Consider the following 15,331-nt stretch of genomic DNA (forward strand, 5'->3'; position numbering starts at 1 on the left):
TATATATTTTAACATGTACTCCGAAGCACTTGTGCGTGCACGAGCATTGCGCTCTTTCGACAGAGATGCCGCAGATCTCCATCTATCCTATCTTACAGAGCAGAGAAGCCTTCGAAACCCACTTACTGTGAAGAGACGTGGACATCCAATCATTTAGCGCCTAATGGTAATTTCACGGTCTTCCTTTCTCTTTCCGTAGGTGTTCACGACAGTAGCACGTGAACTTTCGACTAGCTTCGCCGTGTTCGGGATACGCGTTCATAGGCTTTACGTAATAATAATCTGCCATTTGCCAAATTGCTTACCTCAGCTGATATCCCCGACTGCAGCCCATGTCTACCCTATGGTGATGCCCCGTCCGTGTCTGCTCCGCTTACATACTTCTGTTATCGCGCCACGTGCCCACAACGCCACCGGGCGGCATCCAGCGTCGTGATAGCCAGTGGTCATTATGATTTGGTTTATCAGTGTAAGTAAATATATGAAGAAAATTGAGGAAAAACGGCAAAACCTGTCTCTACGCATCCGACAAGAGATTAGAAATTACTTACAACCTGTTATTACGAGGTCTGAGACCAAGCTGCGCAGCCTTGAAACTGAACAAAATAATTCAAAAACTGCGCAACACAACGACAAGGAAGAGTTACTTGCAAAAATAAATACCTCCGGACCGAGTGCAGTAGTCTCGCATTTCACAGAACGTCATGACGACCTTAATATCACTTTTGAAATAATCCGGTTCTCACCGCAGCCACAATTTCGACAATAAGCACTTTTACACTGCTTGTAAATTCGAAAGTCTTAGCAACATCCACCTTCAAGCGTGATTGGATCAATTTTATTTTTGTTCTTTTTTTTACGGTCACAGATGTAATAGCGATGAATTATTCAATAATTTTGAGGAGATGTTACGTAGCAACCAATGTCTCACAAAACCGTAAAGTCCGACTGAGTTGATACGCATTTGCTTAAAAAATAATGACTTCACATTTGCGTCACGCGATGTTAGCAGGAGGATGCAAGGACGACCTCAAAGCTTTCCAGTGTTTGCTACAAGAACTGGAACTAGACACCGACAACTCTATCACAAGAAAACGTGGCAACAGTAATCAGAATTCGCTATATTCGTTTCCCCCGTAAGATCATAGAAATGATGAACGCTCTCGCAAAACTCATTATCACAGAGACAACTACAGAGAACATAAGAGACATCATCCGTACGTTTCACATTGGCAAGACTGAAACAACTTCCGCGACAGAGGCTTTTTCCGTAGTAACGTTCACAGCATCGTAATCGACAGAACACTGACCATGAATAAGCACAGATATAACCACTTTAACGAGAAAATCTATAGGCACATCTCGTATTCTGACAGATGAAACTTTGACAGATCAAGCTCGCATAACTCACAAGAGAACAGGACATACGGAGACAGTCGTCAAGATACGCAATATTATCAAAACAATTATAGACAACTACACAGTCAACGTTGGCAAAACGCTATGAGATCAAACCCGCCACGACACGTTCAGACAGTTGAAGTGAGGCTACCTAACTTAGCCGACGATGAGGGGCGTGGAAATAACACACAACAATGACTCGCAGCGTTAGTAACTGACGACATAAGAGACAAGTCTGAAGACATCGCTGCGAAACAGTAAATTTCATACGTCATGAAGACATACGAGATATTTTATTACAGGGATCAAGTAACACACAGAATGCTGTCGCACATCCATTGATACATGTTTCTTTCTGCTGTTGACTCAGGTAGCCGCATATCTGTGATTAGTAAAGCTGCATTCAACAGATTTACAAACTAAATATAGAAACGAATCTTCAGAAAACTTTCCGTATACTGTATATACAGAAAGTTGCCATTGAGAACTTCATTGCTTCCTCTTTAAAAGATATTGCACAGGAAAATGATAAGGATTCCATGTGGAGACACCTGAAAAATAAATGTCATGACCAAACACAGTGATAAGACGGTATTACCGTTAACACAAAATCATTCCCTTTAAGTGACGTACGACCAACGATTACGTTTCGCTCTTAGTACTTCTTATGACTTCATAAAGAAACTCATTTGGTACACGTTGCCAGTTACGCTCATTTTTGAGCACGTAATTGTTTCAACGAACTCTGCATAACACGCTACTTCAATGACATGGAAAAGAAAATCAGAAAAGTTTTATCTCTATGTAAATTGTGTCAATGGCAAAGCCATCTACAATTACGTACCATGCCCAACTATTTGCCATCATTCCTACGAAGTTAACAGAATTAGCCACTATAGGTCTTCTAGGCCAACTCGCAAGAACTCAGCAATGTATTTTCATACATTTTTGTTGCCGTAGAGCTAACTTCTAAATTTGTGTCACTCACCCCCGTTACGAAGAGCCACTGGGAAAACTGTATCACATGCAATCGTGAAGTATTTCGTACGTCAAGTAGGACATGTTGACAAGACAATTTCGGACGATGGTCCCCAGTTTCGGTCACGCTTCAGGGCAAGAACCTTAAGAAATCACAGAATTAAACCCATATTTATCTCTCTTTGTTGTCCACAAGCTAATGCTTCAGAACGCATGGCGTGCGAAATCAATAAACTTTGTAGATTATATTGTCACCGCCAACATCAGGATTGGGACAGCAAATACAAATTTGTCAGAACATTTTTAACGAATTGCCACATGATTGTACTTCATTATCGCCTTTACTTTTGCTTAAGAAGAAGCAGCCACCACACCGCATCAGAGAGCTTGTACCATTTCTTAATTCACGCTTACTATATCACTAAGAGTTAACAGCTAACATAAACATGAAGAAATTATACATTGGTCAGAAAGTACTTGTGAAATCCCTTCCTTCACTGCACAAATATAAGCATCTAAGTTATACGTTTTTATTGGTGTGCAACAGACCTTATAGAATTCGTCGCAGAGCACACGACTACACAGTATAAATGAAAACAATACTCACTAAAATGAGTAAAAGACTTGATCACATAACACACATTAAATCATTTGTGGAATAGTGACTTTTCTATTTTGCGCAGATATGACCATCTGGGAAACAAACTTCAGTCATTACTGGTATGGCATACATTTCTGACATACACTCCTGGAAATTGAAATAAGAACACCGTGAATTCATTGTCCCAGGAAGGGGAAACTTTATTGACACATTCCTAGGGTCAGATACATCACATGATCACACTGACAGAACCACAGGCACGTAGACACAGGCAACAGAGCATGCACAATGTCGGCACTAGTACAGTGTATATCCACCTTTCGCAGCAATGCAGGCTGCTATTCTCCCATGGAGACGATCGTAGAGATGCTGGATGTAGTCCTGTCGAACGGCTTGCCATGCCATTTCCACCTGGCGCCTCAGTTGGACCAGCGTTCGTGCTGGACGTGCAGACCGCGTGAGACGACGCTTCATCCAGTCCCAAACATGCTCAATGGGGGACAGATCCGGAGATCTTGCTGGCCAGGGTAGTTGACTTACACCTTCTAGAGCACGTTGGGTGGCACGGGATACATGCGGACGTGCATTGTCCTGTTGGAACAGCAAGTTCCCTTGCCGGTCTAGGAATGGTAGAACGATGGGTTCGATGACGGTTTGGATGTACCGTGCACTATTCAGTGTCCCCTCGACGATCACCAGTGGTGTACGGCCAGTGTAGGAGATCGCTCCCCACACCATGATGCCGGGTGTTGGCCCTGTGTGCCTCGGTCGTATGCAGTCCTGATTGTGGCGCTCACCTGCACGGCGCCAAACACGCATACGACCATCATTGGCACAAAGGCAGAAGCGACTCTCATCGCTGAAGACGACACGTCTCCATTCGTCCCTCCATTCACGCCTGTCGCGACACCACTGGAGGCGGGCTGCACGATGTTGGGGCGTGAGCAGAAGACGGCCTAACGGTGTGCGGGACCGTAGCCCAGCTTCATGGAGACGGTTGCGAATGGTCCTCGCCGATACCCCAGGAGCAACAGTGTCCCTAATTTGCTGGGAAGTGGCGGTGCGGTCCCCTACGGCACTGCGTAGGATCCTACGGTCTTGGCGTGCATCCGTGCGTCGCTGCGGTCCGGTCCCAGGTCGACGGGCACGTGCACCTTCCTCCGACCACTGGCGACAACATCGATGTACTGTGGAGACCTCACGCCCCACGTGTTGAGCAGTTCGGCGGTACGTCCACCCGGCCTCCCGCATGCCCACTATACGCCCTCGCTCAAAGTCCGTCAACTGCACATACGGTTCACGTCCACGCTGTCGCGGCATGCTACCAGTGTTAAAGACTGCGATGGAGCTCCGTATGCCACGGCAAACTGGCTGACACTGACGGCGGCGGTGCACAAATGCTGCGCAGCTAGCGCCATTCGACGGCCAACACCGCGGTTCCTGGTGTGTCCGCTGTGCCGTGCGTGTGATCATTGCTTGTACAGCCCTCACGCAGTGTCCGGAGCAAGTATGGTGGGTCTGACACACCGGTGTCAATGTGTTCTTTTTTCCATTTCCAGGAGTGTATAATATTTGTTGCGATCCTTTTTTATTTTGACTTCGCTGTATATGAAATATGAGACCATTATCCTTTTTCTTTTGTTATTAATTACACACCTCTTTGTCTTGAGATCAGATGAATTTTGCTAGTACGCATTATTATGGGGTAGTAGATGTAGACATTTTTCATCGTACTGTACTGAGTAAAGATACTAACATGTCATGGTTTAGTGTGTATCCGCACAAGTAATTTATATGGCTCAAACACTCATTACGACTACGAGAGATAGATTATCTCTGACTGGCGATACAAAAACTCTGTGGATAAAATGTGGACCATTATGTGTGTAATGGACTTAACTTATTTCTGGTTGATAGTAGCATCCCAGTGGCATTGTAATTATCGGCATTCTTGTAAGCTGCCATCTTAAGTACCGAATATAATTTAGCAAACTGTGACAACATTTCAACTCATACAAGAGAATGATGTATACTGGAATGTGGCTAGTAAAATCGTTTATGGAAAATTACAGTTTCATGAATGGAAAAGGTACGTTCAATTCTCTGCTTATTTTAACTTCTCCCTTGTTTGAATGACAATTCTTCAGAGTAAAATACTTCTTGGCGCAACCGCTGTTGAATTTCACGCGACCAGTGTTTTGCTAAGTTCGGCTGTTCAAACTCATCGTGCGTCCTTCTAGATTCGCATGCATCGGTTGCCCATAGTGCACATTCTCCTTGAATATAACCTGATACAAAGCTTACAAACAGTGCATCAGTCCAATTCCTTGGCAAAGCTCCCCTGAAGCTTTGCACGAACGCTACGGGATTTACGGTCCTCTTATCGGGATTAAATACCCGAAATTGCCAACATTTGATCATTTTCTCTTCGATATTAGGCATAGAATACACGTACGGACCCGCAGCAGCTTCTTGTGGACTGTATGGAGGACTATAGTATGGCGAATTACGTTTGGATGTCCGTAACTGGATGCGTCGCCCGAAATTTCTTGTCGTTCAGCTTGATGTACCTTGCTATCACTATTCATCGCCCCCCAAAACTCTTCTAGCTTTCCTTTCGTCATCTACATAGATTCCTCGACTTGCTCCTTCCATTTCACAAAGTCAGAACCTAGCTGAGTCTTAACCTCTTCTAATCCTTTCTGAAAGAAACTCTGTTCTAGTAATTCGTGTGGGGTTAAGGATGAGACAGCAGATTTTACACCATCTGTTATCGCCCGACTGAGCTGCTGTTCCTTTGCCTTTGCCCAGTTATCGATTTCCTCCGAAAACTAACGCTTATGTACCTCAAAATTTTCTTTGACTTTAGCTATCTGTCCTGAGGAAATATCTTGCACTGTTTTTTTGGGCTAGCAACCGTTTCTTCTAGCTGATTCTGTCGATTTATAATTTCATTGACAGTATCACCCATCTTTTCGGTGCCTATCGGGAATTTTTCCTGAGGCTGTTGCAACTGTTGTCACTCATTCGACAAGGCCTCTTGCATTCTGGTAAGATCAGCTATCGTCTCTTGTATTTCGTTTCGATTTTGCACGATCGGCGGAATTAAGTCAGCCTGTGGCTGGATTGCAGACTACGCTTGTGACGTGGCCGACGGTGACTGTGTCATTTGATCGACTTGAATTTTCATATCCTTTTACTCTTGTGCCATGGTTGACTGCGGTTGTGCCATATGATCGACTTGAATCATCGTATCTTTTTGCGCTTGTCCATGGTTGACTGCACTTGCGCAATATGAGACACACTATCAGATAGCAATCTAAGCTTTTGCATAACTGCGGTGAGGGAGTCAATCACATGCGTTGAGGATCTAACTAGATCCTTCACCGCAGCTGTGGGGTCCTCTATACTCTGCAGCGTCCGTTACGTTAGCTGACGGCATTTCGCGTTCTTGTCCCGCTTTCACTATAAACTGCTAGCGAGTTAAGACCATGAAATGCTGCCAACAGTTTCATAAACTCCATTTTTCTGATTGACGCACAGAATAAAAGGAGTCAATGTTTCACAAGTAACTGAAATCTTGTAGCGCTTCACAAACTACCGTTACAGAAGTTTGTCTACAAAATGATAGCGAAAATGGGAAATCATTCTTTTCATAGAAACTTATAACAGCAACAGAGTCGTTGCTACTTCTACTCACTGCGAGAGCAAAGTTGGTGCCATAGTATATGCAGAAAGATAACTGGTTAGAGGTCCTGCCTTTATATGTAGATTTCCATCGAGTTTGCGGTATGAAATTCGCATGTAACAGACCTGCATAGCCTGCACCCAATGTCACTGCAGCAGTACTCGCTCCGTTGTGGAACCAAACAGATACACGCAAGTGTTATACACAGAGTTGTGGCCTAAACGATCGCCAGTTTAACGTCTCTCCCCATCTGAAATTTGAAATTAAATTATTATGACTGAATAATGTGTAGTCACTTAAATGGAAACTTTTGGGCGAGTGAAGTCGCTTCCCCAATATTCTTACACAAATATCTCTCCCTCTTCGGGGTATGAAACTAATTACTCTAACTGGAATAAAATCTCTGTGCCTCTGCAGAATCCTGGAGTTCGTCGAATCTGAAAATGCTTAAAATATTCAGAGGCACAATCGTACGCCGTGGGGAAGTCGTCGTGGGTGCTATGACGCAATCACTCTGCAGCATGGGAATCAGTGTCCAAGTTATGTATTAGTTTCTATTAAGTCCAGAATTTAATCCCTGAAAATAGAGCATAAACGACCGTGGTCCAGGCTCTAATGATTTCCCAGAATGTAAAGTTCCCTACGAGTTACGAAACACCAAAAAGCATTCCGAGCCACAAACATGGTAGATGTTAAAATAACCAGAGAATTGAACGTGCATTTTCCATAAATGAAATTGTAATTTTCCATAAACGATTTTCCTAGCCACTTTCTAGTATACATCATCCCTTTGTATGAGATGAAATGTTGTCACAGTTCACGAAATTACATTCGGTGTTCAGGATGGCAGTTTACAACAATGTCGCTAATTACAATTCCACTGCGATTCTACTCTCCGCATTTCTCAATCAGAAGTAAGTATGTCCATTGTAGACGTAATGTTCCACATTCTATCCACAGTGCTTTTATATCGCGAGTCAGAGATAGTCTGTCTATCGCAGTCATAATGAGTGTTTGAGCCACATAAATGACATCTGCGGTTATAAATAATATTTAACGTTTTCTCATTAAAAGACAAAAATGATAATGGAACATTAAGGACACCACCAGGCAAAAGTATGGTTAATAACCTTATGCTACGTGGACCACTCGAGAACGTGCACGAAGAGAGTGAGTTACGTTCTGTAAGGTACCGACAGGGATGACGAGCTATGGCCACTCAAGTGCCGTGGTCAACTGCTCTAGGATTCTCAGACCTATCTGGGTGGTTATACAGATACTCGGCTGGGTTTAAATCCGCGGAGTTTGGTCGCCAGAGGAGTACAGTAAATCCTAGTGCTCTTCGAATCACGCACGTGCGCTGCTGTTAGATGCCATCGTGCTGACGAGAAACAAATTGCATGTGGAGGTGGACATGATCCCCAATGATAGAAGACCATTTGTGTTGCCCCATTGTGCCTTCCGGAATGAAGAAATCATCTAGGTAATGCCACGGAAAGAGTCTCCAGACCATAAAACTCGCTCCTCCGGCAGGACACTTCCAACGATAGTTCCTGGAAGTTCGCTATCAGATGCTTCACACCGTAGAAGCAAACGACCATCTGTCAGACGGAGCATAGAACGTGATTCGTCTGAAAAGGACACTTTTCGCTAATCAGTGGACGTCAGGCGTGCGGTACAGGCGTGCAAATTCCAGCCTTCGTCGCTGGTGAACAGCAGTCATCATGATTGCATGAAACAGGCGCTTGTTACGGGGCTACGTTAGCTGAATGGTCGTTGAGAAGACAATCTTGGTAGTCTCATGGTTCATCAACAGTTGCATATCTAGAAAGAGATTTTCACTCTGCAGCGGAGTGTGTGCTGATATGAAACTTCCTGGCAGATTAAAACTGTGTGCCGGACCGAGACCCGAACTCGCTGCAGAGTGAAAATCTCATTCTGGAAGCATCCCCCAGGCTGTGGGATCGCGAGTTCGAGTCTCGGTCCTGCACACATTTTTAATCTGCCAGGAAGTTTCAGTAACATATCTATTAGCCCGTACACTTCTTCATGCCCTCGTTTTCCCATGTCGTCTGTGGCGCATGGAGCGCCACAGTTGCCTTGGCGCCGACTTTGGAAAGCACCATTTTGCCATGCATGGCATATTTTAATCATGGCGGCACGCGAACAGTTACAAACTAAGCCGTTTCGGAAATGCGTCATCCCTTTGCCAGAAAGCAATGTGCGTGCCCTTGTGGACGTAAGATAAATCGCTCCATTTCCGCATTACGACGACGACTGAACTGTTTTCCGCGTCCTCCCTCCCCCCCCCCCCCCCCGCCCCTATGCTTCATATACCCTCCACTGCTAGCGCTGCGTCCTGCCGTCTATGTATGGTTGTTCCACACTGACGTGAAACATAGGTGCATGCTGAAATTAACGTGGCTGAACCGCGTAGCATCTTGACTACAGTTTATTTTGCTGGTCAGAAAATGCTTTAAATGTCAGAGAATATCATGAGTACATTGTTATGTTGGCCATAAAATGGTAAAATTGTCAAAGTGCATAATATGTCTTTCTCAAACCTTAATGCTCTGTAGTGCAGCTGAAGGCTTATTTGCGTTAAATGCATGCATTTTACTTGTTGGCCTTGTTAGTAGTTTAGCATAATGGTCGATTGTGTCACTATGAAGGGCAACAGATATCTAGGTGCACAGAAATGGAAGAGGTAACCGTATGCCGTGCGTCATAGCGCCAGATAAGACGCCATATGTAAACTGGCTGCCAGTGTTCACGCGGCATTACGTCTGCTCGATGGGGTCTTTGAAGCTGCTGGTGGTGGTGGTCTGGGCGCTCTGCAGGGGCCTCGCAGTGGTGGCGAATATCAGGATTGGGGTAAGCGCATGCTCCCCGCTGCTCTCTCTGTGAGACTAACTGGCTCACAGTCTGTCAGTCTGTTCTTCAGTTTATTGCCACATGACGCCACAACACTGTGGCATAGTTACGTGCGGCACGTGGCTTTTAACACCCTGAAATTGAAATTTGTGGTAAGTTTTATGGGACCAAACTGCTGAGGTCATCAGTCCCTAAGCTTACATACTACTTAATCAAACTTAAACTAACTTACGCTAAAGAGAACACCCACATCCATGCCCGAGGGAGGACTCGAACCTCTGGAGGGGGAGAGCCGCACGAACTGTGACATGACGCCTCAGACCGCACGGCTACTCTGCACGGCAAACACTCTGAAATTAAGCTTATTGTCAACTTAAAATTATCTAGTTTCACCTGCACTAGATGTTTCCTTTGGCTTGCAATAGACTTCCATTATCAAGGCCACCTCGTGGAATAATTTCCCTGTTTTTTTAAATATTGCTGTTCAACAAATGTAACCTTTGTCCGACACCTGCACAGCTCCGCAAAATTAATGATTAGATACATAATGGCGTCTTCACACACACACATGACACAATCGATCTACGGAGTATCTCAAACGTTTCAGTTCAAATTTACACAATTAATACAGGGCCTTAAACAGAGAATTTTGAGGGACGAATGTATGATCGGAAATGTAAATTTCTGTTTTTATTTATTCAGTCACAGTTGCTGTAAATCCAGTCGCAGTCCAAGCTATTGAAAGTTCAGCACAGTAGTACAGCTCCATATAATCAACTGAAAGATTCTTACAGGTCGCTTACATACTGCAATGATATAAGCTTCACAACAAATATGAAGGCTAATAAATTTTGAAGGTTAATTTCGATTTTCGGCAGCCTCCAAATGCATTGTCAGATTGTGTAACTGAGACATCAGCATTGTCCTTTGCACGATTGGCAGTTGCTTGCAGAACTGACCAGTTGGATTTCTCTTTCTTTCTTTGGACCTTATCCCACTTCGACATGGGGTTGGCCTTGTTATTACGGGTTTGTCAGTGTTGGATGCAGAGGGTTGCCGGATGCCCTTGCTGCCGTCACCCCGAACCTACCAGGACGTAAGTAGGGTAACCCAGCTGTCTGCGTCTAGTGTAAGCCGAGAAATAGTGTGAACAATTTCAGATGTCTGTGAGTAGTGTAACTGAGGTGGAACGTGGCGACCAGCCAGGTATTCACCTAGCGGGATGTGGAAAACCGCCTAAAAACTACATCCAGGCTGTCCGGCATACCAGCTCTCGTCGTTAATCCGCCTGGCGGATTCGATCCGGGGCCGGCGCGCCTACTCGAGTGCAGGAAGCAGCGCATTAGGGCTCTCAGCTACCCGAACGGGTAGAACTGATCAGTTGGATGCAGACAATAAAATACTCCTCAAATTACGGTACCCGAGGAAAAATGTTAATCACTCATAAGCCAAAGTATGATGTCAATGTAACTTCGTACGTGTACACGCCACTGGAACGTAGGTCAATGAGAATTTTAGAAATTTCCAGGCGAATTAAATACTCAAAAAAATTTCGGTCTTGCAGCCGATCGTCGGTTAATTCATGGCACGATATATCGACTGAGCACCTGCCGGTCATCTTCAGATGAGTCATCGAACACTGACGTAGACTTTTTTTTCTTTATTGTATTTCGATCCCGCCCCCCCCCCCCCCCTCTCAAGAGGGGGGCAGAAGCTTAATACGCCACTCTGCAGCCTACAGATAAAGTTAAATAACAGAATGAGGAGATATAACAGCAAAAAGAGGCGATAAACGGTGACTGTTTAAAACTAGTACATGGTGAAAAAGTTGTCAAGAAAACATAAAAAACGAAGGGGTCAGTGATGCTGATTAAAACACTTAGGAAATAGACAGACACAATTAAAAAAATGGTGACAGTCTGGTTTCTGTTCGCAGCACTTTAAAAAAGGGGACGCATGACACAGAACATTTATGGAAAACACTGCACTATCGAGTACGAAGGCATATGGCTATGGGGAAGGGGCTGGGGAGGACCCGGACAGATGAGGGGGGAGGACGAAGACTGCCCTGTTCTGCCCTATATAGCGCTCTGAGAGTATTTCACGCATGCGTCAGAATCAAGTTGGCAAGCGGACCAGACTTTACGGCGGCAGCACCCTCGCTGATGGAACCGTGGAACTCTCCTGTCTCCTGTGTGTTACCGCTCGCTGGGGCCGTTGGCACACTCCTGTCGTCTTCGATAAGAAGAAATCGTGGAAATCATGTGGTTCCACGCACTGTCCAACTGGTAGCCGCTATCACAGTTCATCGTATTTTTCGCCAGGCGTATTTCCACCAATCCCTTAATAATGGAGTCCTAAAAAAATGTAGCTGCGGTCAGAATCATAGTTCCATTATACTCCAATGCATGTGCAGTGGAAATACGTTGTCCGGAAATAGCACAGTCTCTTGGTTCCAAATGGCTACTGCAACACTGATGTTCAGTGCAGCGTTCTTTCATAGAACTGTGATTCTGAGCACAAATACATCTTTATGACGCTCTTTCCACCGAATCGGTGCATGCACACAGTTCAGAGGGTGTGCAACGTCGTACTGATAAGTGCTCTCATACTGCCAAGATCAGTATAACTTTTAGTCGATTTTTTCATCACAAATGTCATATACACCCGTGAAGTGTCATTTCGTTTCTGCCTCCTCTTCTGGACGCTTCACTTTTTTTACCGGACAGTGTGTCTACGTTCGTCTTAAATACTTTCTTCTGTCATTGTCTAACGGATGATTGTTTCCTAAACATTACCAAGGGTCTTCAGTCTCCAACGTCATCTCACATACGAGGGGGTGCTGAAAAATAATGCCTCCGAATTTTATGTGAAAACACTTAAAGATTTTTAAATAAGCTTTTTAAATAAGCTGTAAGAAAGAAACGGACGCACCAAGAAGGAATTGTCCGACTGTTCGGAAATCGGTAGACGTCATGTACATGTACAGACAAACAAATGATTACAATTTCAGAAAAAGTGAATGATTTATTCAAGCTTCACAAATTGAGCTGGCCCTTATCCTGAGCGATAAGGTACCAAATTCGTTCCGACTGACGCGTAAGATTATCAAAACCCGAGATGTTGGAGAGCCCTGCCCAGAATGCTCCAAACATTCCCAACTGGGGAGAGAGCCGGTGACCTTGCTGGCCAGAGTGGAGTTTGGCAAGCATTAGAAACTCTCGCCGTGTGCAGGTGACCGAAATGTAAGGCCAAGATGGCTTGCCTTGAAACGAAAAAAACTGGGCGTAGAATATTGTCGACGTACTACTGTGCTACAAGGATGCCACGGATGACAACCAACGGTGTTTTTCTATTGAAAGAAATGTCACCTCAGACCATAAATTCTGGTTCTGGGGCCGTATGGCGGGCAACAGTCATGTTGGCATCTCACCACAATCCCGGGGCATCTCCCAACACGTATCCAGCTTGGGATCTCATAGCCCTGAGTAGGATTGTCTTCAATGATGAGTCCCGCTTCGAACTGAGTTCCGATGACAAGCGAAGTCTTGTCTGGAGTCGCCCTGGGCAGTGGTAGGATATCCAACCTGATTGTCGCCCACCATACGGCCCCACAAGCAGGAGTGATGGTCTGGGGTGCCATTTCCTTTACTACAAGGACCCCTTTAATTGCCATCCGAGTCACCCTTACAGCACAGCACTACGTCGACGATATTCTATGCCCAGTTTTGTTGTCTTTCGTGGCAAATCATCCTGTGCTTGTATTTCAGCAAAATGATGCCCCTTCCCACACATTGAGAGATTATACGGCTCGTCTCCAGGCTTGCCAAACCCTTCCATGGCCAGCAAGGAAGCCGGATCTTTCCCCAATTGAGAACGTTTACAACGTTATGGACAGGACTCTCCTACCGTATCGGGATTTTGTCGATTTAACGTGCCAATTGGACAAAATCTGGCACAATATCCCTCACGAGGACATCCGAAAATTATGTCCCATACCATCACGCCGGGTGATACGCCAGTATGGCGATGACGAATACACGCATCCAATGTGCGTTCACCGCAATGTCGCCAAACACGGATGCGACCATCATGATGCTGTGAACAGAACCTGGATTCATCCGAAAAAATGACGTCTTGCCATTCGTGCACCCAGGTTCGTCGTTGAGTACACCATCGCAGGCGCTCCTGTCTGTGATGCATCGTCAAGGGTAACCGCAGCCATGGTCTCCTAGCTGATAGTCCATGCTGCTGCAAACGTCGTCGAATTGTTCGTGCAGATGGTTGTTGTCTTGCAAACGACCGCATCAGGGATCGAGACTTGGCTGCACGATCCGTTACAGCCATGCGGATAAGATGCCTGTCATCTCGACTGCTAGTGATACGAGGCCGTTGGAATACAGCACGGCGTTCCGTATTACCCTTCTGAACCCACCGATTCCATACTCTGTCATTGGATCTTGACAAACGCGAGCAATGTCGCGATACAATAAACCGCAATCGCGATAGGGTACAGTCCGACTTTTATCAAAGTCGGAAACGTGATGGTACGCATTTCTCCTCCATACACGAGGCCTTACAATAACGTCTCACCAGGTAACGCCGGTCAACTGCTGTTTGCGTATGAGATATCGGTTGGAAACTTTCCTCATGTCAGTACGTTGTAGTTGTCGCCACCGGCGCCAACCTTGTGTGAATGCTCTGAAAAGCTAATCATTTGCATATCACAGCATCTTCTTCCTGTCGGTTAAATTTCGCATCTGTAGCACGTCATCTTCGTGGTATAGCAATGTTAATTGCCAGTAATGTATGTGTATGTACAACACAGCTGCCGATTTCCGCCCCCGGCTAATATCTTCGTGGTCAGTCGTCTTGTTTTGTCTTAGAGTGTAAAACAAACATTATAACAATCTACATCTTTATTCTTTACTTCTATATATTTGCAACCCGCTGCCACTAAAGGACTCCGAATTGTAGCGTATATATGGCGGTGTCTAGCGTAACTAAGTCGGTATGTGAGAAACAGCGGTGCTGTAATCAAGTTTCGAATTCTGAAAATCCGTCCACACACGAGGCACCCTCTGCTTCAGGATGATAATGTCGGGCGGCACATGAGCACTGCGAGATTTGCCTTGGGTCACTGACACCGGCCACGCTCCATACAGTCCCGAATTGGCCCCATCCGCTTTTCATCTGTATCCAAAACCTAAAGAACACCTTCGAGGACTTCACTTTGATAGCCATGAAATGGTGCAAGCAGTGATGAGGTTATTACTTCGTCAAAGGAGTAAAACATGCTACGGTGGCGGTATCAATGAACTGGTATCTCGGAAGAAATGTATTCGTTGCAAGGTTGACTATGTTCAGAAATTAATATGTAGACATAAAGAATAGAGTTGGAGAATGTTATTGACGTCTCTTTTATCTAAAAAAAACTTTAACATCTTTTACAAAAAATTCGAGGGCATCTTCGTATGTTCAGCATTCAGTCGTATAAACAACATTTTCTGTTTTTGTTTCAGTAACAATTTTACTTAATGTTACGACTTCGTGCGTGATAGAACGACTGTACGCCATCAGCCTTGGTCAGTTCACAATTATGTAGCGTACAATGGGTCATACATCAATACATCTCGCTCCCCATTCTTCCAAACGCCAACATGGTCCAAGAATTACAAACTATGTGAGCTGTTTTGAATGAGTTCACTAATAATTAATGTTTCACATGCTACTACATTTTATACACTAATTTGGTAAAGTTTGTGGTTGACAAAGTATTTACACATTTT

At 44.8% G+C, this 15,331-nt stretch overlaps 1 protein-coding gene across 1 annotated transcript in view; it reads left to right on the plus strand.

Moving 5' to 3' along the window:
• Positions 1–9,368: 9,368 nt before the first annotated feature.
• LOC124742380 overlaps positions 9,369–15,331 on the plus strand; it is a 145,770-nt gene continuing 139,807 nt past the window's right edge. The window contains exon 1 of the mRNA XM_047248802.1: positions 9,369–9,542. Within this exon, the coding sequence (XP_047104758.1) occupies positions 9,384–9,542 (159 nt within the window). The 5' untranslated portion in view covers positions 9,369–9,383. The remainder of the gene's footprint in view (positions 9,543–15,331) is intronic.

Source organism: Schistocerca piceifrons, unplaced genomic scaffold, assembly GCF_021461385.2.
Source record: "Schistocerca piceifrons isolate TAMUIC-IGC-003096 unplaced genomic scaffold, iqSchPice1.1 HiC_scaffold_2315, whole genome shotgun sequence".
NCBI classification, from domain to species: Eukaryota; Metazoa; Arthropoda; class Insecta; order Orthoptera; family Acrididae; genus Schistocerca; species Schistocerca piceifrons.